Source organism: Falco rusticolus, chromosome 13 (assembly GCF_015220075.1).
Source record: "Falco rusticolus isolate bFalRus1 chromosome 13, bFalRus1.pri, whole genome shotgun sequence".
Classification (NCBI taxonomy): domain Eukaryota; kingdom Metazoa; phylum Chordata; class Aves; order Falconiformes; family Falconidae; genus Falco; species Falco rusticolus.
In genome coordinates, this window is record NC_051199.1 from 16132985 (window position 1) to 16158990 (window position 26006).

General features: G+C 58.4%; 2 protein-coding genes across 2 annotated transcripts; both read left to right on the plus strand.

Annotated features, from left to right (window-relative positions):
* The first annotated feature begins 1410 nt into the window (after window positions 1-1410).
* LOC119157066 (leucine-rich repeat-containing protein 15-like) lies at window positions 1411-6500 on the plus strand. The gene is made up of 2 exons (XM_037407599.1): window positions 1411-1543; window positions 3181-6500. The coding sequence occupies exon 2, from the start codon at window positions 3186-3188 to the stop codon at window positions 4917-4919; it is 1734 nt and encodes a 577-aa protein (XP_037263496.1). The 5' UTR covers window positions 1411-1543; window positions 3181-3185; the 3' UTR covers window positions 4920-6500.
* A 1073-nt stretch (window positions 6501-7573) lies between these two features.
* On the plus strand, window positions 7574-21764 carry LOC119156873. The gene is made up of 5 exons (XM_037407278.1): window positions 7574-7670; window positions 8618-10263; window positions 11643-11693; window positions 12495-12590; window positions 14140-21764. Exons 1-5 carry the CDS (start codon window positions 7659-7661, stop codon window positions 16976-16978), a joined length of 4644 nt encoding a protein of 1547 aa, XP_037263175.1. The 5' UTR covers window positions 7574-7658; the 3' UTR covers window positions 16979-21764.
* The last annotated feature ends 4242 nt before the right edge of the window (window positions 21765-26006 follow it).

Here is a 26006-nt window from a genome sequence, read left to right on the forward strand (position 1 = left end):
CCCATGGCAGCCGGGCTCCTCACGCAATCTGACATATCAGTGGTGGTTTCCTCCAGCTGAGGTCCCACTCCCTACCCTCTTCCCACGGTCCCTGTTGCCTTTCTCCGAGTCTGGCTGGAAACTCTTCCCTCCATCCCTGCAGTCTGCTGTTTATGCTGGTTTGGGACCCTCTTTGAACAGGGTCCCGGACCCCCGCAGCACGCTGTGCCCTCCCACCCCTCACAGCATGGCATGCGGCACGTGGGGATGGAGGCAGCCTTCCTCCCCCTCGCCGGCAGCAGCCCCATGCTGTTCCCATCTTGAGCAGCTCGTTAGCACTGGCTGTGGGACCTGAGCAGGGGCTGCTGTGGCTGGTGGAAACATGGGTGGGCTGAGACAGGATTAGACATGGTTAGGGAAATTCCAGCTGCCCCGTGGTTAGCACGGGGTTGATCTGGCTCAGGGAAGCCCAAAGGGGCCACGCACGGTGGCTGTCCTTGGCTGCTTCCTCCCCAATATCTGTTCCCAGTGACTGCTGGACTGGAGCTCCTAGGAGAGGTAGGCAAGGGGGGGACCTAGGCTGGGTGGCGGGGACCAAGGGCAGTCCTGTGCACCCATGTGGGGCTGGAGGGGGCAGGGGAGGGGTGGCAGCAAACGGCCCTGAGCAAGTGAGTGGGACGGGCTCACACCTTGTTTTCCAAACACCCCTTGGTGCTGGGCTCCATCACCCGTGTGTCAGGGTGCGTCACTTTGGGGTGGCAAAGCTGCCTGCAATTGGTGCTGAGGGGGCTTCTCGGTGCCTGCAGGCACGGCAGTGCTGGTGGGAGGCATGCTGGCTTGCCAAGGGCTCTCTGAAGCAGCCTGGCCTCTGGCTGGCACCAGCAACAGCGCTGGCCCCTGCCTGGTGCCTGCTCCCCGGCTGGGCTGGGCGAGGTACCTGTGGGGCAGAGCCCCAGAGTGGGTGATTGTGGGGTCCTGCTCCATTTGTGTCTGGGTCCGGGGGGAGCGAACGAGAGCTGTGACCCTGGGTAGGGTTGGTGTGCTGCCTGCACTGCGCTGGGGCAGGGTCAGACGTCCTGACACTTGCAGGAGCCACAGCCAGGGGCAAGCACTGTGCGTGTGCACTGAGGCGATGTACGGTACGAACACGTGCCAGCAAAGGCAGGATCATGCCCAGGGGCCTGGTTTTGCCTCACCTGCCCCCACAGGTCAGAGCACCCAGCCGTGTCCCACTGGGGACCAGGGGGGATCTTGGGGCCGAGCTGCTACCTGGGTGCTGGCTAAGCATGTTCACGGGGCCGTCCGCTTGTCTTCAAACAAGAGCACTGGGGTTCAGGAGAGGGAAACCCAAAACTCCATCCCTGAGACGCTTGCTCTGTTTGCTGAGGAAATAGGAGTTGTAAGCAGCTCTGCTCCAGCGCTTTCCCTAACCCGGACGCTGCCCCTGTGCTGATTCATTGATTTGGACGGGTTATATACTGGGAGGGGAAGCATGAACCACACTCGGCTCTCTTGCCAGCACGGAGCTGTGCTCACTCGGCGCTCGCAGCTGCAGGACACTCGGGTAAGTCTCCTCTCCGCTACCACCCGTGTGAGCAAACCCGGGCTCAGGGGACTCCCAGAGCAGCTCCAAGGGGTGGTGGGGTGGTGGCAGGATCTGCACGTTCAGCATCTTCTGATTTGATGGAGATGTTTGTCTTGCAAGGGTTCTCCAAAAAAGCGAGACCGCTTAGGCATCGTGGGAGCTGAAATAGTTACATAGGCGACATATCTTAAATAATAACCAATAGAGAAAATTAAGGGGGGCAAAGTAACATTTAGCAGGTCTGAAGTTAGGGCAGTGGGATGCTGAGGGTCTGAGCAGTAGGGAGTATTCAACCCCTTGGTCTGTAATCTTTTTGTCCCTAGAAGAAAAGAGATTAATTGTTTTCAGCTGCCTTTCCTGAAGGGTGCTCCAGCGTGGATGCTCACTGAGCAGCCTTACCAGGCAGTGACATGAGCAGGGCTTTTGATGTGCAGAGTGTTTGGGGAAGTTTATAAATGGCTTGCTATAAACAAAGCCGTTCTTGGATGCAGATTGTTTCCATATGGGAAACATAAACCGTCCTGGCTTGTGGAGGGTTCCTCCCTCCCTGCCGGAGAGCAAGCATGTTCCCTGGAGGAAGCCCAGGGTGGAGGGCAGGGGCTGTGCCCCCGCACCCCCGGGGTGCCGTGCCAACCAGGGCACCGTGCCCAGACCGCTGTGCTGCCAGGTTTGCCCATCTGGCTGAGCGGTGCTCGGGGCCAGGAGAGCTACAGGTTTTCTCCCTCCCTCATGCCACTTGAAGCTGCTAACAGGGTGCTGCTCCACGCCAGCCTGGCACAAGGTTACTGCTTTAATCTAGGGAGGGAGGACGCTCCCAGGCCAGAGGAGGGAGGAGATTGTGTCTATGGTGGCCATGCTTGTGGGGTGATGGAGGACCTCACTGTAAAGCCCTCACTCTCCCCAGGCTCCCCTGGGCACTACCCTTGGGACCAGCCACACCAGACACCCCTCTGTCATGGCCAAAATCAGCCAGGGCTGAGATCTGCTCGGGATGGGGTGCAGACAGGGCCACCCCCATACCCAGTCTGTGCTGGGGAGCTGGCAGAGCGTCCCATTGACCCAGGCTCCTCCAGGACTGAAGCTAAAGCACACCCAGGCAGGGGGTGCCCATGCTGCTCTTGGCTCCACAACAAGAGCTCAGAGCTGCTTACCACCAGGCAGAGCCAGGAGGGTGCTGGGGGGGAGCACCTTTCTTCCTGCCCACACCCAGCATCTCTGGGACCCTCTTGGCTGTGGGTGCCACAGGCTGGCCTGTGGTGCCAGGAGACCAGCACCGCTGATAGCAGCTCACCACGCTCGCTGCAAAACAGGAAACCACACTCCTGGCGAGGGGGAGCCAGGGGACGCCAGGGATGCCACTAATAGCTGTGGTATGGCAGCCAGGAACCACGGCCCCTGGATCTGTCCTGCTCTGCACTCCTGCCTGGGCTGTGCCCAGCCCTGCCTGCCCCCAGGCTTCCTCGCCCACCCTCCTCTGCCTTGTTGCCATGCTGGGGGCAGAATGGCCACCACCTCGGTGACCTTTTCCAGGGAGAAAGTAGCACCCACTCCTGGCAGTGGCCCTGGGAGCTGGGAAATCGCAGGGGCTGAACTCCCCTCCTTTGTTTTTGCTGCAGGCCCAATGGAGCACAGAGGCTGGCAGTGGTGGCTGCTGCTGCTGGTGGGCAGCCAGCTGGCTGGTGGCCAGTGCCCAGAGCAGTGCCAGTGCATCCGCACCGCTCAGGTGGAGTGCTCCGGTGCTGGCATCACCGCAGTTCCCAGCCCCATCCCTGCAAACGCCATGACCCTCCAGATCATCAACACGCGCATTGCCGAGCTGGGTGATGCATCCTTTGGCAACGCCTCCCTGCTGATCGGGCTGCGCATTGAGAAGAACAACCTGTCTCGCATCAGCCCTGGGGCCTTCCAGCACCTGCCTGACCTGCGCTACCTCAGCCTGGCCAGCAACAAGCTGCAGGAGCTCCCTGTGCAAGTCTTCGAGTCCCTGGGCAAGCTGGAGTCTCTGCTTCTTTCCAGTAACCAGATCCTCCAGGTTGAGCCTTCCCACTTTGCCCACCTGAGCAACCTCAAGGAGCTGCAGCTGCATGGGAACAACTTGCAGCAGCTGAAGGAGGGGGTGTTCGACCAGCTCACCAGCCTCACCAAGCTCAACCTGGCCAGGAACAACATCGACCGCCTGCCGCGCCGGGCCTTCGAGCGGCTGGCGCGGCTGCAAGTGCTGCGGCTCTATGAGAACCGGCTCCGGCAGATCCCGGCAGGTGCCTTTGATGGGCTGCCGGAGCTGCAGGAGCTGGGGCTACACCAGAACCAGCTGGAGACACTGTCCCCGGAGCTGTTTGTGCACAACGGGAACCTGCAGAAGCTCTACTTGTCCAACAACCTTCTCACCGCCCTGCCAAGTGGCATCTTCTTGCCCCTGCACGCCCTGGCCAAGATCACCCTGCACGTCAATCGCCTGCGGGACATCTCCCCCAGCGCCTTTGGGCCCATGCCTGACCTGCGGGAGCTGTGGCTCTATGAGAACGAGCTTTCCACCCTCCCTGCTGCCGTCTTCAGCAACCTCACCCAGCTGCAGCTACTGGTCCTCAGCAAGAACCGGCTGCAGTCAGTGGTGCCAGGGGCTTTCCGAGGCCTGGGGGAGCTGCTGGAGCTGTCACTGCACTCCAACGCCCTGCGCCGTTTGGATGCCCAGGCACTGGAGGGGCTGCCCAAGCTGCAGAACATCTCCCTGCACCACAATCAGCTGCAGATGCTGCCACGGGGCCTCTTCGGGGCCACTCTGGGGCTGCGGCACTTGCAGCTGCACTCCAACGCCCTGGAGTACCTGCCCGCCGGCATCTTCTCCCCACTGGCTGCCCTGCGAGAGGTGAAGCTGCACAACAACTCCTGGCGCTGTGACGAGGGCATCCTGCCTCTGCGGGGCTGGCTGAAAGACAACCCCCACAAGGTGGGCGAGATACCCCCGCTCTGTGCCCAGCCTCCTGCCCTGCGGGGAATCCCTATTGCCGGGCTGCTGCAGGACCAGGTCCTCACCTCCCGGCCCCCCACTGCCTCCCCCCATCCCAGCAGCTCGCTCCCCCCTCACCCCTCTGAGGTGGCATTGCTGGAGGGTGCCCGGACGGAGCCCCCCATTGGGCTGCCAGTCTCCCCACGGCAGGAGCAGAAGGAGGAGGAGGAGGAAGAAGAGGAGAGGGGGCAATGGGGGCTGACACGCATGCAGAGCGGGGTGGTGGTGGCGGTCATCGTGCTGGTGTGTGTGGCCCTGCTCACTGCTTTGGTGGCACTGGTGGTCTATGGCTGTAGGAAGAAGAGCCACGTCGTGCTGATGAGGATGAAGGCGCCCAACGAAGCCTGAGCACCCGGTAAACCCGGGGGGGGAGCGATGCTGGCAGGGCATCCCCTCCCTATGGGGTCAAGGGACATGACAGTGGCTCTGCATCAGCTGCCCTGGCTGATTGGGATGGGCCAGCATCACTCTGCTGCGCGTCCCTCTGTCCTCTGCTTTGCCCTGCTCCTGCTCTGCAGCAGGGTTTCCCCCGGGTGACCTCCCATGGCTGCCCTCTGTCCCCAGCCACTCCTGCCTCCAGTGCAGCCTCTGTGCTCATTCCCTGCCCAGGGGCAGCGGGGTGCTGAGAGGGACCCCTCCAGCAGGGAGCCACACCCTGGCTACGATGGTGCTTACCCCAAACAACAGGACTTCCCCATCCTTCACCTTGCATCACCCCCTCTAGCACTGCTTACCTTGCACTGCCTGCTGCCCACCCCAGCCCCTCTTCCCACCCCCAATCTGCCCGCAATGCCTTCAGGCTCTGCCTCTGCCCGTGCAGGTGGGTGCTAGCGGTCACGCAGGGCCAGAAGCTGAGCTGGCACCATCGCCCCCAGCACAGCTGCATGTCCTTGTGCCGCTTTGTAGCTCGCCTGCATCCAGGTGGGGATCCCGGCGGGGCTGGGCTGGCACACCCCAAGTGACTCGGCTGCATCCAAGCTGCCCTCCCTGCCTTGCAGGCAGGACGGGCCAGAGCACCGCCAGCATCTTCTCCTTCTGAGCAGCCTCCTGCCCACCCCGCCTTGTGCATCTCCTGCCAGGAGTGCCGCGGGGCAGCGTGCTGGTGTCTGGGTGCAGCAGCAGCCCCCGCAAGGCCTCACTGCAACCTGGTGCTAACTCTCCTCGGGCCATGCCCCTGCCTCCAGCACCCTGCCCCAACCCCATGGGTGGCCAGGGGGCTTGCACTAGCCCCTGCTGTGGGGGAATTACAGGGGTGGGGCAGTGGGTGTGAAGTGTCTGCCAGGGGCTGGGAAAGGCTCCTGTGCTTGTGCCCAGGGCTCCTGGAGCATGCCGGGGCTGCTCCTGCTGCACTCCATCCCTGGTCCTTGCTGCCTCGATATCCTCCTGCCTCCTCCATCAGCTAGTGAGCAGCCTGGCCCTGCTCTGCTTGGCAAAGCTTCTTCCTCTTCCTCCCTTAAGTGTCCTCCTGTATGTGTGCAGCCCTGCTGCCTGCTCGCAGCCCACAGGCAACGGGGATGCTGGCAGTGCACAGGGGTCAGAGGGTCGGGGGGTCAGCAAGCGCCGGTAACTCTGGAATCTGTAGATGCGTGCTGCGCCATCCCCTCGCAGCATCTACACCCAGCAGCCACCCTGCCTCCTCCAGCTGCAGCACGGCCATGGAGGGGTCCAGCTCACCTCTGTGTGCAGTACAGCAGCACCAGGCTGTCTGGGGATTGCTACCATGGGATGAGGGTCACGTTTGGAGTGCACCCCATAGTGCTGGATACTCACAGTGCTCCAGGAGCGCCGGCACAAGCAGCCCCATGCTCGTGCACATGATGGGATGCTCTTCTGGGCTGGGACCTGCACAGCGACAGGAGACACAGGACTGTGCTGTGGGGCTGTTGGGTGCTGCTCTGTGACCTCTCCATTAAAGTGCAGTTGTCCACCCCCAGTGCCATAGAGCTCTTTATTCACTCCGCTGCAGTGTGCAACTGGGGAATGACCCAGCAGGGACAGGAACTGTTTGATTTCCATTCGTAAGATGTTTATGTTGAGGAAAAGCCCATACAGGCTGGTGGGCCTGGGACGGGGGTAGTGGGCTGTGGCTGCAGAGCCTCTGCCCGTCCCTGGGCTCCAATCTGAGCTGAGGGGCCAAGGAGGGCTCAGCCACCCCACAGCAGCAGGATGGCTTTTGGAGAATGAGCTGAGACCTCAGCAAGTTTCTCAACGGAGACACTGCCTGCCTCCTGCGCAGTCTTACTCCCCGGGGCAGAGTGCTGAGGTTTTACTCAATGCCAGCTCAGGGTGGTGGGGAGCTCGCTTGGCTGCTGGTGGTTTGTGTCAGCTGAGTTTCTCCATGTGTCACTGTCGGCTCCATCAGTCTGGCTGAATGTATGTAAGTGTCCCCTCTCCTACCCCTGGGGGTTCTTCCATGACCACTGCCACCCCAGCCTGTTCACCATTAAGGTGGTGTAAGCTGCTCCCGTGAGCAGGTTGCAAGCTCCCAGGGAGTCAATCTGGTCCACAGGTCCCTCTGGCCACTCCACCGCTGGCTGGGTGCGCTCATGGGCTGAAGAACACCTGGTGCATCTCAACGTGATGGTCCCAGGGTGGTCCCCTCCCCACGGCAACACTTTGCCTTGTTAAGCTGTGCCTGGTCCCCTCCCTTGTGGAAGGAACGTTGCTACCACCATTTCCCAGTGAGATTTAATAAACTTCAGGGGGTCTCTTGGTGGGGCTGCTGGAAGCAAGTGTGCTGACCTCCATATGGGACTGGTGCCACCCATGACAGCAGTGCCCTGCTACTGTCCCTGGGCCAGTGGACGTCCGGGGCAGGGACCCCACTTCCCTGCTGGGACCCCACTTTCCTGCTGGGACGCTCACTGGCGGCTGCCTCTGGCCTCACCTCCAGTCCCTCTGGGGCTGGGTTATTTTCTGAAGCACTCCAAGGACACGGGTTGTTGTTGTCGATAAGCAGCGAGGGGCAGCTCCGCCCCAGCAGGAACAGCTTGTCAGCCAGCTTCCCATCCGCCCCAGAAAACACTGTCCCATCTCGGCGAGCAACGTCCCTGCAAACCTGCCCCAGGCTTGGTGGCAGTCTCCACGATGCCACATTTGGTAAGTGGTGGCCACAGGGCTCGGGTAGTTTGGGGGGCCTGGGATGGGTGGGAGCCACTGTTGGCTCTGGTGAAAACACATGAAATGGTGGAAAGGAAAAGCCAAGCCCCACACTGCTCTCAAGTGCTGGCATAAGCCTTGGATACCCCCACTTGTGCTGGGGTCTGCAGGTGGGCATTGCTGTAGGGTGGGCAGCATCCCCATCACGCAGCAGCACTGGCATGCATCCCAAGTAGGGAGGGACTGGCAAAGGTCTGGAGGCTGCTGTCTCATAAAATGCCTCCAGTGGGCTGGGAACAGGTATTTGGCCAAGCTGAGTATCCCTCAGGCATTTTGATGCTTCTTTGGTTGCTTGCAGAGAAAGAAGTACTTGATGGGCCGTTAGAAATACAACCAGTGGAGTCCACTCCTTTTGTCACTGAGTGCAGAGCTGCCCTGCAGCATTGTCCCCACCACCCAGTGTGTGCAGCACATCCCCCTGTTTCACATGCTCCCCTACCCCACAGCTCAGCTTCGTGCGCATAAGACATCTCATGAGGCCACAGGTTCCCCCCAAGACCCCCATAGGACAACACGGGTCTCACCTTGGCCGCTGCTCTGCGAGATGTGGGGACCTTTGGTGAGGGTGGCACCGCCCCGGTTGTTACAGGGTGGGCTGGAGTGGGACTGGGGTGCAGGGGAAGAGCCCCAACCCACTACATGGGACAGGTGGGGAGAGATCTGGGAGGGACATGCTCCTCGTTCCTGCAAGGGGAGTGCTGGGGTGGTGTGGGTAGCTGGGCCCAGAGGGATGCCCATGGCCGGGGCAGCTGCCCATACTGGCAGTGCTCCAGAGGTTGCTCCTGCTGCATTTCTGGCTGCAGAAGCTGCTTCCCCATCAGCACCCACCTGCGGGTGCAAATTTCTGCCTTGCCGAGGCAGGGGATAAGGTCTGGCTCCTTCTCTAGTGCAGGCTGGTGGTCCACACACTGCTGGGGCTGGGGTCCCTGCTGGTGGGGGGGCTGCCGCCACCCTGCCCCCCCACCTGCCAGTGCTACGACACCTCTAAAGTCTTCTGCTCAGAGGAGAGGATGCAGGAGATTCCGGCAGGCCTGCCAGGGAATGCCACCCAGCTCTTCTTCGTGGAGACAGCCCTGAGCAGCATCCGCAGCGGGGCCCTGGGCTCCAGCACCGCCCTCACCAAGCTGGTCTTCCTCAACAATGACATCCAGGAGCTGGAGGCAGGTGCCTTTCGGGGGCTGCCCAGCCTCGCTGAGCTGGAGGTGTCGGGTAATCCCTTGCCAGCGGTCAGCCCGGGAGTGCTGGTGGGGCTGCCCAGCCTCAGCAAGCTCTCTCTAGGTGCCAACGCCATCCGCTCCCTGCAGCCCGGGCTCTTCGCCTCCGCCTGCCGCCTGCGGGAGCTGCACTTGCCGGCAAACAAGATCGAGGCATTGCCCCCCGGCATCTTCCGCCCCCTCCGGCACCTCCAGACCCTGGACCTCTCACAGAACATCCTGGCTGAGCTGCCCGCTGGGCTGCTGGCCCCCCTCGCCACCCTCCGCCTCCTCAAGCTCAGCGATAACCTGCTGGTGCAGGTGCCCCCCGGTGCTTTTGGGGCGCTGGGCCTGCTGGCCGAGCTCCACCTGGATGGCAACCGGCTGGAGGAGCTGCCGGCCCGTGTCTTTGCCGGGCTGGGGGGCCTGCGGCGGCTGCAGCTGCAGCACAATGCCCTGGGCAGCCTGGCCCCTGACATCTTCGCTGGTCTCCCCAACCTTACCACCCTCAGCCTGGAGGGCAACCGCCTGGCCGCCCTGCCTGCCGCCCTCTTCACTGGCACCCCTCACCTCCTCCACCTCTCGCTGGCTCACAACCGGCTGGAGACGCTGCCCCAGGGGCTCTTCGCCAACCTGTCGGCGCTGCAGACTCTGGTGCTCTCACACAATGCCATGGTCCACCTCCCTGCCGGGCTTTTCCAGGGGCTGGTGGGACTGGAGGTGCTGCAGCTGAGCCACAACAACCTCTCCAGCCTGCCGGCGGGGCTGCTGGCTGGGCTGCCCCTCCTCACCGCCCTGGCGCTGGACCACAACCGCCTGGCCCACCTGCCCCCAGGGCTCTTCGATGCCAACGAGGAGCTGGAACGAGTGGGGCTGGCCAGCAACCCCTGGGCCTGTGACTGCCGCCTCACCTACCTCCTGGGCTGGCTCCAGGACTTTTCCAAGCCCCCCATCCATGTGCAACCCTCCTGCGCCAGCCCGGCCGCTCTCCAGGGACGGTCCCTGCTAGACGTCCCCCAGGGGCAGCTGGGGTGCCCGGGAGCCCCTGGTGTCCCCCTGAAGGAGGGCTGGCACGGGGAGCCAGGGGAGGATGCTTCAGGGCAATGCACCTACAGCAACCCCGAGGGCACAGTAAGCATGGCCTGTGATGCTACCAGCTGCCACCAGATCAGCCTTCAGCTTCCTCCTCCTCCTCCTCCCAGGCAGGCAGCAGGGCCGGGGCTGGTGTACCAGGGTGCCTGGGTGCTGCGCTCCCGCTGTGGCACGCTGCAGGTCAGTGTCCTTGTCACAGCGCAGAATGGGGATGAGGCCACGTCACCAGGTGTCCCCTCTGCACCCTAGAGCTCTGGCAGGCGCCTGCTTCTGCTCTGCTCTTGCATCGGCAACCCCTGAAGCGGCCTGGGGAGCAGCACCCTGGTCATGTTGCGCTACCCTTACCAGAGGCACTAGCTGCCACCGAGCTCTCCGCAAGAGCTGGACTGGCGGCATTCATTCTCCCAGCTATGCGTTTCCTGTGTATTTTAAATATAATTAAAATGTATCTATTACTTGTGTGCAACCAGTGCCCATGGTGGAGCGAGGAAACGCTGTTCCCCCACCTCTGCCTGCACCTCTGGGGACGTGGTGCATGCCGCTGTGGCTGGGTGGGACTCAGCTGGGGCCACGCGCGGTGGCATGGGTGCAGGTGCCCGTGGGTGGGAAGGTGCCATGCTCTGGCACGCTCACCTCTGCCCGTCATGGCTCTCTGGCCTCGGCTCCTGCCCGCTGCCCTGGGCTGCAGCCGGGCACTAACCCCCGGGGGTGCCCACGGGAGAGGTGGGCGAGCGCTGCCCACCGCCCACCAGGGGCACGGGCTGCCTGACTGCGGGGTGGGCTCCCACCCCCACGGACAAGCTCGGGGACCCGTGGGGACGCGGGGCGCAAAGTCCCAGCGGCGCTGCCCGCCCGGGGGTGGCAGGCTGGGTGGGTGCTCCGCTGAGAGAGCAAGTGTGGGTGCGTGTTCGTGGATGCGTGTCCGTGGGTGCGTGTGCGCGGGTGTGCGCAGTGCGTGCCCGGCCCGCCCGCAGCGCCGTTCTCCCGGCCGTGCCGTGCCGCGCCGGGGCGGTGCGGGGCGGTGCGGGGCGGTGCGGGGCGGTGCGGGGCGGTGCGGGGCGGTGCGGGGCGGTGCGGGGCGGTGCTGCTGCACCACCTTGCGGCTGCTGGGACACGGCTCTCCTGGGCCCGGCCTGCGCCTGGCCACCCACCCTCTGAGCCAGCCTCCCCGGGAGCGGGGGGCTGTGCGCGGCGCTGCGCTGCTTTTGCTGCTGGGTTGTGAGTCTCTGCCAGCCCCTTCCCCGCTGCTGCCCCACCGGGGGCCGGGAGCAGCGTGGAGGCTCCGTGCCGTGTCCACCCCTCCTGCCCTGGCGGTGGGCTGCGATCCCAGCCGTGCTCCGGAGTGCTGGCCCCATGCCCCCCGGTGGGCAGGTGGGCAGTGCTGCACCCCAGACGCGGTCCTGCACAGCCACGCTGCCACCCCTGCCGCACAGGGGACCGCCACCGCGCCACTGCCACCTCGCAGGTGATGCTGGCTGGGCCATCTCCAAGCCTGGAGCAGGGATGCGGCGGCTGGCTGCGGCTCCCCAGACGGTGGCACAGCTGCTGCACCACAGCCTGGTGAGGCTGGTGTCACTCCCGCTGCGAGCTCTGTCCCCTCACACAGCCTGGCTCCGCCACCCTGTAGCCTGGCACCAAGTGGGGACCTGGACAAGTATGGCATCGGCACTGGAGGGGGGTAGGCTGTTGAAAAGCTGAGGTAGTTCGAGTGTTTTTAGGTTGCCAGGGAAGGTATAAGGAGGCCCAGCAAGTACAAGCTGAGTCCTAATTAAGGCAGGTGAAAACTGAAGAACTCTTTAAATGCAATTAGTGTGATTACCCATTGGGAAGCAATGGATGCCTTCTAATTTTAAGTCTTTGCAACAAGCAGGGTCTTTCTTCCCACAAGACACCCTGTGCTGGCCAGGAGCCCTGGGTGTCACCACGGGAGGCTCTTTGGCTTGTGCTGGGGTGGAGAGGAGCACAGCTCGCAGCCCCAGCCCTGCAGCAGGAGAGGTGTGGGGCTGAGCCCAGAGCCCGGCTGTCAGCGTATCTGCCTGGGCACAGACGTTATCCCTCTTATAAGCTTAAACAAATGGCTTTAGAGCAGAACCTTTAGCTACATAAGTCAATTCCTGAGGAAGGAAACAGCTGGATTTTTTAATAGGAAAAGCTTTAAATAGGAAAACTACTTTCTGTTGTGTTGGTGGGGGTGGTGCTTTTGAAGCTGGCAGAGATATGGGTTTGCAGAGACCATCAGCTACAAAACAGGCTGGCCTGGAGATCTTCACATTTCCCTGGATGTGACTAGTCAAGTGACACCAGCAGATAACACCAAGGGAGTACATGCCTGTGTCCTCTCCGAGGGGTTTCTGCAATGGCCTCCCATGCCGGGGGCACAGCTCTGCTGCCTGCTCCCCGCCTGCCCCTTATCTCCCCACGCAGACCTGTGCCCTGACCTTGTGTGAAGCCAAGCCCTGTGCCTGAGCTGTGGATAAAGGGATGGCCAGGTGGTGGGACCCCTGTCTGGTGGCCTCACTCCTCGCACGGAACGGCTCGCTCTGGCAGCTGAACTAGTTCACAAGCGCTTGGCCAAGTAAGTGATACAAAACTCTTTTTTTGCTCTTAAAATGTGCTGGGAGGGGTGGCTCTGTGGGCTGTTGATCGTTTCCGTGCAGCAAGGAGCAGGAGAGGCTGCAGTGCTGTGAGCTGGGGCTGTTCCTCTGTGTCCCTGTGCTGTTGGAGGGTGGGACGAGAAAGGGACCACGCCGAGGTCCACTGCAGCCAGATGGGGTGAGGGAGTGATACAAAAAGAGCTTTGCAGTTCAAAAATGTTTATTTTCATCCCCACGCACTCAGTCCAGCCATTCCCACCTGTGCATTTAACCCATTGTGGTGCAGCTGAAGTGAGCAGGCACTTTTCCACCCGCACCCCTGGCTCCTGTACCCCAGTCTCCCTGAGGACAGGATGGACAGGGACCAGCAGCAGCTCCTCCTCTGGGGAACCCCACAGACAACTGGCACATACCTCACCACCCATCGGTTTCCCTTCAAACCCAGCAGCTTTTCACCTCCCGTATTTGCTGACCTCTCACCATTTTTCAAACACCTCCACCCCTTTTCATAGCACGTTTACCCTCCCAGCATGAGATTTTTTTTCGTGGTCAGCTTTAATGGACACCCAAGAAGGAACTCAAAGCCTTTTCCATGGCTCCCACCCAGGGCTGTGAATCACAAGCTGAAAGCTATGTTTCCAGTACAATGCTCATGACCACTAAACCCCAGCTAATGTGTTAGCTGAATGTTTCCAAACGACTCAATGGAAGTGGTGGGCTTTACGTGGCTACTGGTGGGTGTCCATCAGTGACTTCACTTCCTAACTGCAGGTCAGAGCCCTAAATGTTACGTATTAAAGAGTTCATCTGTGGGCATTTCATAGTGTTTTAATGAGCCTTGCTCTAAAGCTTGGTTGCTGCTCACAGGTTAACTGTCTCTATCTGACAGAGCTGCATAACCAAGGCCAAAATATGATGCAATTAGCAAGAATCCCGAGAAGGAGATGCTTAGAAGCCGTGTTTTAAATGTCCCCCCCCTGAAATGAGGGAAGCACCAATGAAATAGCAAGTCCATCCAGCACAGTGTGGAAATTCTGAGTAAACAAGGTCATCTGGTCTTGGCTGGCTCCTGGGACCCTTGCTGATCCCTCATTAGCAAGCACAGGGCTGGCTGCTTCTGTTGTTGCATGAATGGGCTGTTGCCCTGCTGAGTAACTGGACTCGCTGGGGCAGTGCTAATGGGCAGCAGCACTTTGCCTTCTTCACCCAGACAGATGCTGAGCCTACAGTCCAAATGTGGGAGAAGGAGGGCCAGAGAACAGACTGTCCAGCCCTTGTCCCTCCTGGATGCCTCCCAGTGCTGAACCATGACCTGGCTCGCTCTCCCTCTCCATCCCTTGGTACCAATGACAGGGAACTCTTGTAAATGCCGTGTACATTGGCTGGTACAGTCTCTCCCTCATAAAATGAGTTATGATATGTGAATAGAAGAGTCCTGAGAGCTGAACAACAGCGTGGTGCCACAGTTCATGAGCTTTGGACAGAGATGTTTTTGTTCTTCATAACTGATTTGTGAAAACTTTTTTTCAGGACAATGTACCAGCATTTCCTTTTCCTTTTCTTCCTCTCATTCCATCCCCATAAATGCCAAAATGAAATCCTAGGTGAAGATCCATATGAAATGCCCAAAGACTACCAGGAGGTCTACAGAGGGACAAAAAATGATGTCAAAGAGATCCCAAAGACTGCAAAATCCTTCATTTCTGAGATGATCTTTATGCAAACCAGCATCACTGCTATAAGGAAAGGTGCCTTCAGGTACATGCCCAACCTGATCAAGATTTTGTTTATTGGCAACAAGATCAAGACAGTGGAACCTGGAGCCTTTGATAATTTGGACAAACTGAGAGACTTGGACATCTCTGGTGCCTCGTTAGAAGAACTAGCTGTGGGTACTTTCCAACACCTCCCAAGCTTGCGGAGGCTGGAGCTGAGAGACAGCCACCTCAAATATATCCCCAAAGGCCTGTTTGATGGGCTGGAAAATTTGGAAGAGCTCTCCCTGCACATCAATGCAATCCCTTCTCTTCCTGAAGGTGTCTTTGATTCTCTCATCAATCTAACATTTTTGGACTTGGCTAGAAACAGGATCACGACTCTTCCTGGGGATGCCTTTAGCAAACTTTCACGGCTGCAAGTCCTCCGGCTGTATGAGAATGAGTTGCAGGACCTCCCAGAGGGGCTGCTAGACAGTCAGACAGGGCTGCTGGAGCTCAGCCTCCAGAGGAACAGGCTCAGGGCTCTGCCACCCATGGTCCTGAAGAGCCTGCCTCACCTAGAGAAACTCCTCTTGGACAACAACCTCATCAAGGCTCTCCCACCTCAGGGCTTTTTTGCTTTAAACAAATTAAAGCTGCTGACTCTGGGTTCAAACCACATTACAGAACTCCCCTGTGGCCTTTTTGACACCATGCCACACCTGCAGGACCTGGACTTGGGCAGGAACAGTTTGGCCACGCTTCCAGACAGCATCTTTGTCAACCTCACGTCTCTTGGCAAACTTATCTTGTCCCACAACCAGCTAACAGCCCTGCCAAGAGGAGCCTTCACTGGGCTCAGCAAGCTCACGGAACTCCAGCTGGACAGAAATCAGCTCTGTGCTCTGGATGATGAGGTCTTTTCTTCCCTCCCAAATCTGAAAACCCTCAACCTTCAGAAGAACCAACTGAAGAATGTCCCTCGAGGGCTCCTGGACCCCCTGAAGAAGCTCAGCTCAGTGTATCTGAGTGGGAACCCATGGACATGTGACTGCAACCTCTGCTACCTGCACAGCTGGATCCTGGGCAACAGTGAGAAGGTCAGATTGTCCACCCAGGTGTCATGCAAGAGTCCACCCCACCTGGCAGGGCAAGCGGTGATATCACTGAGTGATGACCAGTTAATTTGCCCAGCTACTCTGCCTCTTTCAGATTCTTTTACCCCATCTCTGCCATTCACCTCCACATCATCACAAGGAATGTCAACCTTGGTGTCACTTGGAGCCTTGCCCACTGCAGCGCCAACCATACTGTCACTGGCAGCCTTTCCCATCATGGCACTACCAACTGTGCTGTCACCTGTGGCCACCTCTGCCACGTTGCCACCCACCCCATCAGAGGCCTCCTTCACCACTCCATCACCAACCATGCCATCTAAGGCCTTTGTTACCACTCCATCATCATCTCTGCTGCCGAAGGCTTCTATCACCACTCCATCACCAACAAATGTGCCCAAGACCTCCATCACCACACTATCATCAATCATGCTGCCAAAGGCCTCCATCACTACCCCATCATCTGCCGTGCTGCCTGAGATCTCTGTCAACACCCCATCATCAACTATGCTGCTGAAGGCCTCTATCGCCACCCCATTATCAACAAATGTGCCCAACACTTCCGTCACCACACCCTCATCAGCTGTGTTGCTCAAGACTTCCATCACCACCCCATCATCAACTGCACTGCCCATGGCCTCCATCACAACTCCATCACCAGCTGTGCTGCCTAAGGTTTCCATCACCACACCATCACCGACTGTGCTGCCAGAGACCTCCATCAACACCGGATCACCAACTGTGCTGCCAAAGGCCTCCATTGCCACCCCATCATCAACCATGCTGCCCAGGGTTTCCATCACCTCCCCATTGCCAGCTGTGGCACAGGAGGCCTTCAGCCTGTGTCTAACTCCAGCCATCACAAGCCTAGAGCCTCCTGGGGCCACCAGCCCAGAGCCTGCACTGTCCACTCTAGTTTCTGCTACCACACTGCTGCCAAGCAGTCCACTGGCAGCCACCACTAGACAAGTGTCTCCTGCTCTTCTGCTGCCCACGGAGAGGCCAGCCACCATCCCACTGGGGACACCCAGCATCTCCCTTGTCTCAGCCCCCGCTACGGCACTCTGGCCACCTCCCAGGGCTGCTGTGCCAGGTGTGGTCCTGCTGACCTCACACTGCCCATCCCACCAAGCTCCTGCACCAGACAGAGACCATGCCACCACGTGGGGCTCATCCATGGTTGGCACCCAGCCCACTCCCACTGCCCCCCGACATACTCCAACTCCTGCAGGCACCATCCGGATCCCAGCATCTCCCACTCCCCCCACACCAGACCGCAGCAGCCCCTGGCCAGCCTCCCCACCCCTGGTCCCCAGCCGGCATCACACCTGGGGCTTTGCCCTGCAGTCCAGCCCCCGGTACTGCTGGGCCTCCCTGGCCCTGAGCCTGGCCACGCTGGTGCTGCAGGTGGGCTGCACCCTGCTATGGGGGATGCTCGCCCTTCTCCTCCACCGAGCCACCTGCTGCCGGGGCCACCCTGTGCCACCGGTGAGGCTGCTGAGTCTCCAAGCCCTGGATGCCCCGGGACCTGCTGAACAACCCCGGGCGCCGCTTTGAGCTTTGCTGCTCCTGGGCAATGGCCGTCATCCTCCTTTGGAGCCTGGAGCCCTGCTGGGGTGCGTATCTCCTGGGGCGCGGACTGTCCCCAGGGGTGGGTGTCCCAGCACCCAGGCTGTTCGGGGCCGCCTCCCAGCTGGCCCCTGGAGATGCTGCGATGGGGAGCCTGTGCGTGGTGTCACAGCCTGACGGGCCCTTCTGCCAAGCGACACTAGATGGCATCCCGACACAGGCAGTGGCTGCCACCGCCTGCCCAGGGCCAGCGGGAGCAGTGGCGCTGGAAGCACCGCACCGAAATGCTGGAGACCCCGCAGCCGGCCAGGTGGGACCTTGCTGGACCTCGGGCACGGCCAGCTCTTGCTGCAGGGTCTGGTCGGGGTCCCTGCCTGCACCTCCTCCCCATCCCGGGCAGGTGCCCAACAGAGCGCCAGCAGTCCTTGGGGAAGGACATCCCAAGGCATCCTGTCCTGCGCCCAGGCTTCTTCCCTGTGCCACATTATGGGAGGTGTCAGTGCCTGTACGTCCATCATGACACTGACCTCATCGCCTCTCTTTCTCCATTTTCTTCTCACTGGTATTAAAGCCCCCCCTGCATCTCTGCTGTGCACTGAAGGGCTGGCGAGAGGAGTACTTGCATCCCAGGGCTGTTCTTGCCGTGACCTGCTGCAGGGGATGCTTGTTGCTTGCTGGACTGTGGCGTCCCCAACCAGCGCCAACCATCAGGGTGCAAGACCAGGGTTGCACACCCTCTTGCAGACAGAGGCAGAGTGAGACAAGAGACATATTTTTCTTTCCCCTCTTGCATCTCATGTCCCTAAAAACCTCTTTGCGATGCCACCTGGCCTCTTTGGAAGAGTGATGTTTGGGCATGGCTGGCCATGGTAGTTCTTGTGCCATAACCTCACCTGATGCTGAGCTCCAACTGCAGGCTGGGCACCAGCTCTTTGGAAGCTCAGGAGGAAGGGGCTAACTCTCCTGGTAACTGAAGGGCTGATGTGTTGACTTCACGTCTGCAGTCCCGGGCTATCGCCAGAGCCAGGAGAGTGCCAAACTTAAGCAAAAGTGGGCGTTTCTGCGTGTTTTCTACCATAGCAGAAAGTGCTGAAAGTTTCACTGGAAAGCTTTAGCCCAGAAGATTTCTGAGCTAATGAATGAGATTGTTCCTTGCTTTTGGTGTCTGGGTACTTTATTTTGCTCTGAGCTCAGCATTGACCTTGCCCTGTGCCAGGCAAGCTGCTCCCAAATTTAATGACCCTGGTTACTACAGTGTTGCAGGTGTCTGTCTTCAACTCACCGCCTTTGCCGACGGCACCTGCTCTGTGTCCTGCCCTGCTTTTGGGTGCCCTTCCCCAGGCATGGGGCATAGGGACTGCCTGGCTTTGGGGGCATCTCGGTGGGAAAACCCCTGAAAATCAACAGTCAGGACGTGCTGGGCAAAGAGCTGCGGGGAAGCGGCTTAGAAGCCTCCCGGCCGGAGAGCCCCAAGTGCCCCAGCTCCCCTGCCTGGTGCAAGACTAAGGGAGGGGGAAAGGGGCTTTGTGTTTGAGTGTGTGCCTGCAGCTATGCGTTAGGGACCTGGATATATGTCTTTGCTAAGAGCCTGTGCAGTGTTACTGGCTCTTCGGCTGCTCCTTGAAGTCCTGCTGACGGCTGTGAAATACGGGAGGCGAACGCGGGGCAGCACATCTGGGCGGGATGGAGCGAGCGGGGCCAAGGCTGGCACGGTGGGTAATGAGACACAGATGAGGGGGAGGGAGTGTTTTTCCTGGCAGTCCAGATGGGCTCGACTTAATACTTGATTTAGAGGGTTTGAAATGGGGGCCTGGCTGCTGGGGAACAGACCCCGAGCATTTCCCGGGGCGGGGAGAGGGGGGGTCTCCGCTGGCTTTTCAGATATTTAATGGCCCAGTGCAGTCTAAACAGGGAAGTACTTCGGGGTGAGATTAGCACAACATAATCACATCTTAAAAGGTCTTCAGAGACACAAGGCACGTCCGCTCTCATATTAATTACTCGTTATTAATAAAGCTGGGGTCAGGCTAGAGGTGTTCGCTCTGGAGTGTGCTGCTTCCCCTTCTGCAGAGTGGTGGTGGATCTGAAAGCAGCACAAAGCCCCACAGCCTCCACCTGTGCCCGTCCCGCTCTGGAAACCAAACGGCCAACATTCCTAAAGCTGCCTTTAAAAATAATTTGCCCCATAATACCCCGAAAAGGCCACATCTTTCTAAGTGCCCAGAACACCTTTGAGTGCTGTAAAATAATAATAGCCAGGGTGTTCTCAGCATGGGAATTTCCTGCTATGATTGATTTCTAATTTGCAACGAAAATGCAGCCGCTCGTGTTCCCAGAGCCAGGCTGGTGCAGCTGGCTCACAGGCAGGAATCAGCTCCCTCGATCCCTGTGGGGCTGATCCCTGGAGGGCTACAGCTGTGCTGGGCTGGGAGGAATTAGCAGCTGTTCCTGTTTGGCCCGGCTCGCTCTGCTGTCCCCCCAGGAAGGAAGGGGCTGAGAGGTGGGTGGGATGCTGGGCGTCCTGGGGGTGATGTGCCTGGGCAGTCTGTGGGGAACATGCCTGGGTTTGCCGATTGCCGAGCAAGAGCAGCCAGAGAGCACCTGGGGATGGGGCAGGGCATGGGGGATCTGCACCGGGGAGACCAGTGCACAGGTTTGCTGCTTTGGAGCTTCACCTTGCCGCAACGCCAAGGAGAGACCTTCCTCCCAGCGGGGAGGTGCAGGTGTCCAGGGAACGCACAGCCCCCAGTACACCCTCCTCACTCTGCTGTGGGCGGCCTGGGCAGCCCTTTGCAGGACAGCCATTGTACTGAGTAGCACCTGATGATTTTTTTAATCCTTGGATTTCTCTGGTTTCTCTGAACTCAGGCAAGATTTTAGCATCCACAGCACCCTGCGGTGAGGAGTGCCCAGGATTGCCCATGCACTTAATGAGGCAGCACCTCCCTTTGCTCTCCCCCTGCTCACTCCTTACACAGGATGCTCTTGGTCTTGCATTGGAAAAAAAAGGTGAGTGTCCCTATGTGGCATCTCCAGGCTGCGTGTGACACCATAGATCTCTTCCCAATATGAGGTCCTCATAGTTAGCCTCAGGTGACAACCAGTTAGCAGCAGAGACAGGATACTATGCATGCATGTCCTTGAGTGGTGCTGGGACCAGGAGGGTCTCCAGGATGGCCTGTGAGTCCCACAGCTGCCACTGGCTCTCTTCCTGCCCTGTGCAGGTGAGCCATGGTTCCCATAGCCCTCTCGCTGGTGCTGTGGTACTGACTTGTAACCCCTTTGCCCATCAGCCCCACCGGGAGCTCCCTGCGCTGCAGGTGCAGTGGCCTGTCCCTGCCACCTGCCCCTGGTCCCCTGCCTGTCCCTGGGGTGCCCTGTGGGCAAGAATGGGGCTTGTGAGCAACAGCCCTCTCTTGTGACTGGTGGGAAGGGGGGCAACACCTGCATGGGGGGATTTGCACAATAACCTGGGTAGGGAGCAAACCTGGAGGACGAGTTCCACTGCTGGCTCACTGCTGGGAACCTGCCCCAGCCCATGGCTGTGCTGTTGTGGATTCCTCCCTGGGCACCTGCCTCGTGTGCTGGCCCCAAACACGTGCCATTGCTGTGCCAGGAGCAGCATCATGCTGACCGCTGGTGTGGGTTGAGCCCCCATGTCTCTCAAGACTGCCTGCCCCAGCAGGCTGAGGGGCTGGGCGCTGGCTGCTCCATGCGCTGCGGGCAGGGCGAGAAGGGGCTGGCTGGCATTGTGTCCCTAGGAGCAAGGAGGTGCTGGTAGTGCTGCCTGGACAGGTGGGATGGGCAACATGGGACCTGCAGAGTGAGCAGCTGAGCTGGGGCAGCTCCCTGGCAGAGGCGCCTGTGTCTCCTGGGATTAGCCAAAGGACTGGCTGGGCCAGCATGTCTGGCACCCGCTGGGCTCAGCGGAGGTGATGGTGGCTGGCAGTCATTGCTCAGTGTTGCTGCTGTGCCCCCTCTATGCTGCTGGTGGTTTTGAACACCAGCACCGCTCCTCCATGTGTTCTCTGCACAGTCTGTCTGTCCCTCCCCATCCTTCACCCACAGCATCCACGTCAGGTTGTGCCTTACCAAGAAGCCCTGTGAGATGCATGGGGCAGGACCTGAACTGGGACATTCATTCATCTGCTTCGGCCTTGGCATCTCCCAATCCTCCTGCAAAAGGGCTGCAGCCACATCTCACCAGGGCAGGGGCCCAACCTCCCCCAGGGCAGCTGGGGCAGCGGAGGACACCCAGGCATCGGTGTTGAGGTTCGAGGGGGCGCAGGGCTGGCACCCCCAGCGTTCCCTTCCTTGGTCTGCCTGCATCACGCCTTGTGCTGCACATGCTTTTACCCAGGATTTGGGCAGGGCATGAGTGCAAGGGCAAGGAAAACCAGCCGGTGCCTCCTCCCCTGGGGAGCAGGAGAGCTTGGAGGGGCGGAAGCTGCCTGTTTGTTTAAGGTGCAAACAAGTGCTGTTAATCTGCTGCCTGTTTGTATTTCTTTAGAGCCCCCAGGCGCAGGGGGGTGAGCGGAGATGGGGTCTCCCCTTTGTGCGGGGGCAGGGTCAGGCTATTGGAAGTGGAGGTGAGAAAACACAGAGGGGCAGCTGGAACCTGCTTTGGGAGGGAAAGATTTTTTTCGGCTATTTATGATAATTAGTGGGAAACGTTCCTCAAGCGTTTCAGATGATTCTGTAATGAAGTTGGGCAGAATGTTCACGCTTTGTTCCCCTGGAACCATTAAAAATCCCCCTTCTTTGGCTGCCTTAATGCAATGCTGAAAAGGCACAATGGCATAAAAGTGGCTCTGGGCAGGGCGGCACGCCTCCTGCCCCACCAGATAGAGCCCTTCAGAGCCCAGATTTTCTGGGTTATAAACCTCAGTGCCTGCAATGTTCATGCAAAGGCTGCTGCAGGTCCTGCACCCGGGGCTCCGTCACATCCCTGATGCCAGCCAGTGCACGTGAGTGCCAGCCGGGCAGCACCACCGATGGCGGCATGCTTGTGGGGAGCAACAGCTGACACAAACACACCGGAGTGGGGAAGGGCAGGCACAGCGAGGAACGCCATCGGTCTGCTTTTATAGAAAAGCTGCTTTGGCCCAAGGTTGTGCTGGGAGTTTGCTGGGGTGAAATGCTGCGCTGGAAGGGGACGGATCCCTCTGCAGGGGGAAATGGCGAGCTCAGCCCCAAGGAAAGATCTTTTGAGACAGCGCTGTTCTGGGCCAGATCCTGCCCTGCCTGCCAGGGTCCCCCAGGCACCTGCACAGAGCAAGGCATGCGAAATCCAGCCATGACCCTTTGGGTGGATCACTATCGGGCTGCAAGAGCTGGCTTATTCTCCTCTTGCTTTTAGCAGTGGAAGGATTCTCCAGAATAATAAGTAATGAAAAAAAAAATCCACCTACCTGATCTCAGGCATTTATCAGCACTGTTTCCCCAAGGGTGATGTGTAAAGCTAATGGCAGCTCTCCTGTTAAAGCCATGATAAAAAAGGAGAAAACGGCAAGAGTTTTCAGTGTACTGGTAGTGGCAACTAAATGTGACACTTCTCGGTGTCCCCATCAACATTCCCATCCGTTCCCTGTCTGATGAGCTCAGTGTCCCAGGCTGGGACATAGGGCTGCAGCTGGCAGCAGGGAGCTGCTCCCCTCCTGCTCCACCTTCGGCTGGGTGAGGGTGGCTGGGGACAGGCACCTGGTGCAGGCACCCAGCAGCAGTGCAACCCTGCAGTGCTGTGCCTGCTGGCCACGCACCTTCCTGCCTGTCCACGGCTGGTGTTATTTAGACGGCGAGCACTAATGGGGATCACGTCACCCTTAATGCCCACCAGCTGCCCCATGACTGGAGCTGATGTGGCCCACTAAAGCATAAATTCATCAGGGGAGGAGAGGTTAAGGGCTGGGAGCACAGTTCTCCAGGAGCTGCTCCATCCCTCCACCTTGCCTGCTCCTGCTGTAAATAAGGAATCATCTCAGACCCTTCTCTCAGTGGGGGAGAATTTGCCAATGGGATGTTGGAGCTTTTCTTGGTGGTGGGATAAAGGTACCTGTCGCCTCCACCTGTCCCTGCCACTGGCTCACGCTGGGAGTCTGGCTGGGAAGCTCCGTGATGGCTGTGGGGCTGGTGACTCTGGACAGTGTGGGAACAGGCTGGGAGGGCTCCTGGGAGGAGTGGGAGGGCTTTCCTTTTCCCAGAGATAATGCATGGCCTGGACATGCAGTCACCAGCAGCAGGGTGACACAATGAGCCCAGCCGTGAATAAGCTGGAGCCCTTTCCTCCAGCTTCTGTTATGGCAGGTCCTGAAGCGCCACTTGAATTATGATGCCTTTGCCAGTCCCTCTGTCTGTCCCAGCAAACATTTTTTGGTAAAATTAGATACACAGTAAATCTTCTCTGGGAGCTGGGGCAGAGGTATTTGAACATCTGCTGGCACTGGGATGGAGTATTTGGCTGATGTATGTCTGCAGGCAAGGGTGATGGGTCCTGGGCAAGGTGTGGTGCGTTTGGTCGCGGAGATCGGGACATAGGTGTTAGGGTGCTGCCTGCATCATGCTTTAAGCCTCTACACCGAGCCAAATTGCTGTTTTTGCAAAGTTCACCATGGGAAACCAGCTATCTCAATGTGTAAAGGTGATGATAAAGGTGAGCTTTGTGGACCATGGCAAGCCCACGGCTTCCCAAGCAGCACGCAAGAGACACAGCCTGTCTGCTGGACCAGGCAGCTTTGGCATCACCCCCATCCCTGCCGGCACACCTCCACCCCTTCACTCTGCTTCCCCACCAGGTCCAGCGATTGCTTTCCAACAAATTATTTCCATAAGCTCTAGGCAGTGGCCAAAGACAAAACCTCAGGTATGGAGTGATGGCGTGCTCCTGACCTTTCCCACCACCGGACAAACAGAGCCAGCAGCACGAGGCAGGCGCACAAAGGCACTGCGCCGGCCAGAGCGCTGACCCCGCCGTGCCACAGATACCTGCTGCTCCACCACAATGGCCCCGTGGCCCCGGACGGCCTGCCGGGGCGATGAAAAAGGACCCGAGATAATAATGAGCCTGACTACCACTGCTCTCTTCAGAGAACCGAGTCAACTCCTTGGGAAGAAAGAAAAAAAAAAAAAAAAAGAAGGAGGAAAAAAAAAAGAAAGAAAAACCCCTCTTGGATAATAAAGAAGTAACAAATAAAGACTGAAAGCCTATAGAAGGCGTCTTAACCCAGCAAAGAAAAAAAATGTCAACATCTGTGGAGCTGTCTGCAAAAACAGACCGAACCCCTAATGAATACCCTCTAGAAAAGGCATTCACTCGAGGAAAGGCAAAAGGCTACATTTTTCTATGGAGGTATAAAGATTTTGATGAATCTGCCCTTTCCCTTTCCAGTGCAGTTGAACCAAGCGCTAATGTTCATCTTCAGCTGTATTAAAGGGTGCGGAGGGGGGTGGAGGGGGGAAGAGTCTTGATCTGAAAGCTTATGAGGAGGGTGGATTTAGGGAGCCTGGATAGATGTCTGAGCACTAAAGCAAGGAAGAAAAGCAACAGGCATTAGAGAAAATACTGTTTAACAAGAGTTTCTTTAGTCAGCCCATTTGAGCAGAGATTGGTGTGCCATAAATGTAATCCTCTTAGTGCTGACTTAAACGTGTTTGTACAAAACAGGGAAATATAATATGAATGTAATAGTCACGTTTGCTAAAATGCTTAATAAAAAGACAAAAGTCCTTTATTTTGATCTTCAGCTCTGGTGCGGGCTTGGGGCACAGCAGATGTTTTCTCAGAAGTCTGCTTGAAAAAAAAGAAAGAAATTCAGAATATGGCTGTGTCCTGGCTGGCTGTGCCGTGCAGCACTGCCGCATCTGCACCGAGCTCATTGCTGGCGATGCCAGCCCTCGCCTGCCGAGCCCCCGGGCTCCCCAGTGTGCGAGGCGAGCCTCCGTGGGTTTGAACATATAAACACTTGAAGAGGAGCCGTCAGTAAACAAGATGTGTTTCAGGTGGGGAGGCATGGGCAATTTTCTTTGCTGTCCCCAGGGGATCTGCTGGGGGAACAGCGTTAAGGCACAGTCCCCCAGCTGGAAAGGTGGCAGCTCCTCCCGAGCTGGGCAGAGTTTAAGTCCTGGGCTGTCAGATTCAGATCCAGACAGAGCTGTTGTGGACAGACCATAGCAGTCATCCCTGGGTGCATCCTACCTTGTGCTATGGACACAGCAGGAAAACTGATGAGTAGAGCTGCTGTAATCACCATCCCGACATCTATGCTAACCACAGATGAATTTTGTAGACACAAGTGAAATTTTTCAGGCTTTTTAGGTTTTTTAATTTAATTTTTGTTCTTTATTTTTATTTTCCTTCCTATAGAATAATCATGGGAAAATGCTAAATTGAAATGGCAGTGTTTGGTTTTCTAAATTTTCAGTTAGTGTTGATGGTGTACAACTGTACTGGCTAATGCTAAATAAATTAGATGTTTGTCTTGGGCATTGTTGGTACTTCACATTGTGAAATACCAGCAATATGGGCAGAAGATAATGGTGATAAAATCAGGACACTTTTCCAGATCTAATACTCAAACATTGCTATTTCACAGTAAATGTCAGACCTTCCTTCTGACCTGAGACAAAGAGCAGTGCTGCAGGGTTGGACGGCTCTCACGGTGGGGCAGAAAAGGGCATCTCCGTAACTGCCCTCAGGCCAGCATGACCAGGGGAGCCTGGTGGGCACACTGTGCTCCTCTCAGCTCCCACGCTGCACCAGGGAGATGCTGATAGGACTAAAATAATGTATTTTCCTCTGTGTTTCTCAAACAGATATAGTTTTGCCCTAGTAAGGCCACGGTTGCCCCTTGGACCAGCCTGGATGGGTGCTGGTGGCTGGTGATTGGAAACCCACATGACTTGTGTCCAAGCTTGGGTCAAAGCCAGGTGTCTGTGCTGCAGGTTTGGGTGCCTGGTCATGCCAGAGTGACCGTATGATGCCACCTTTGGGAGATGGAGGGGTGGCATGGGCACAGGGCTT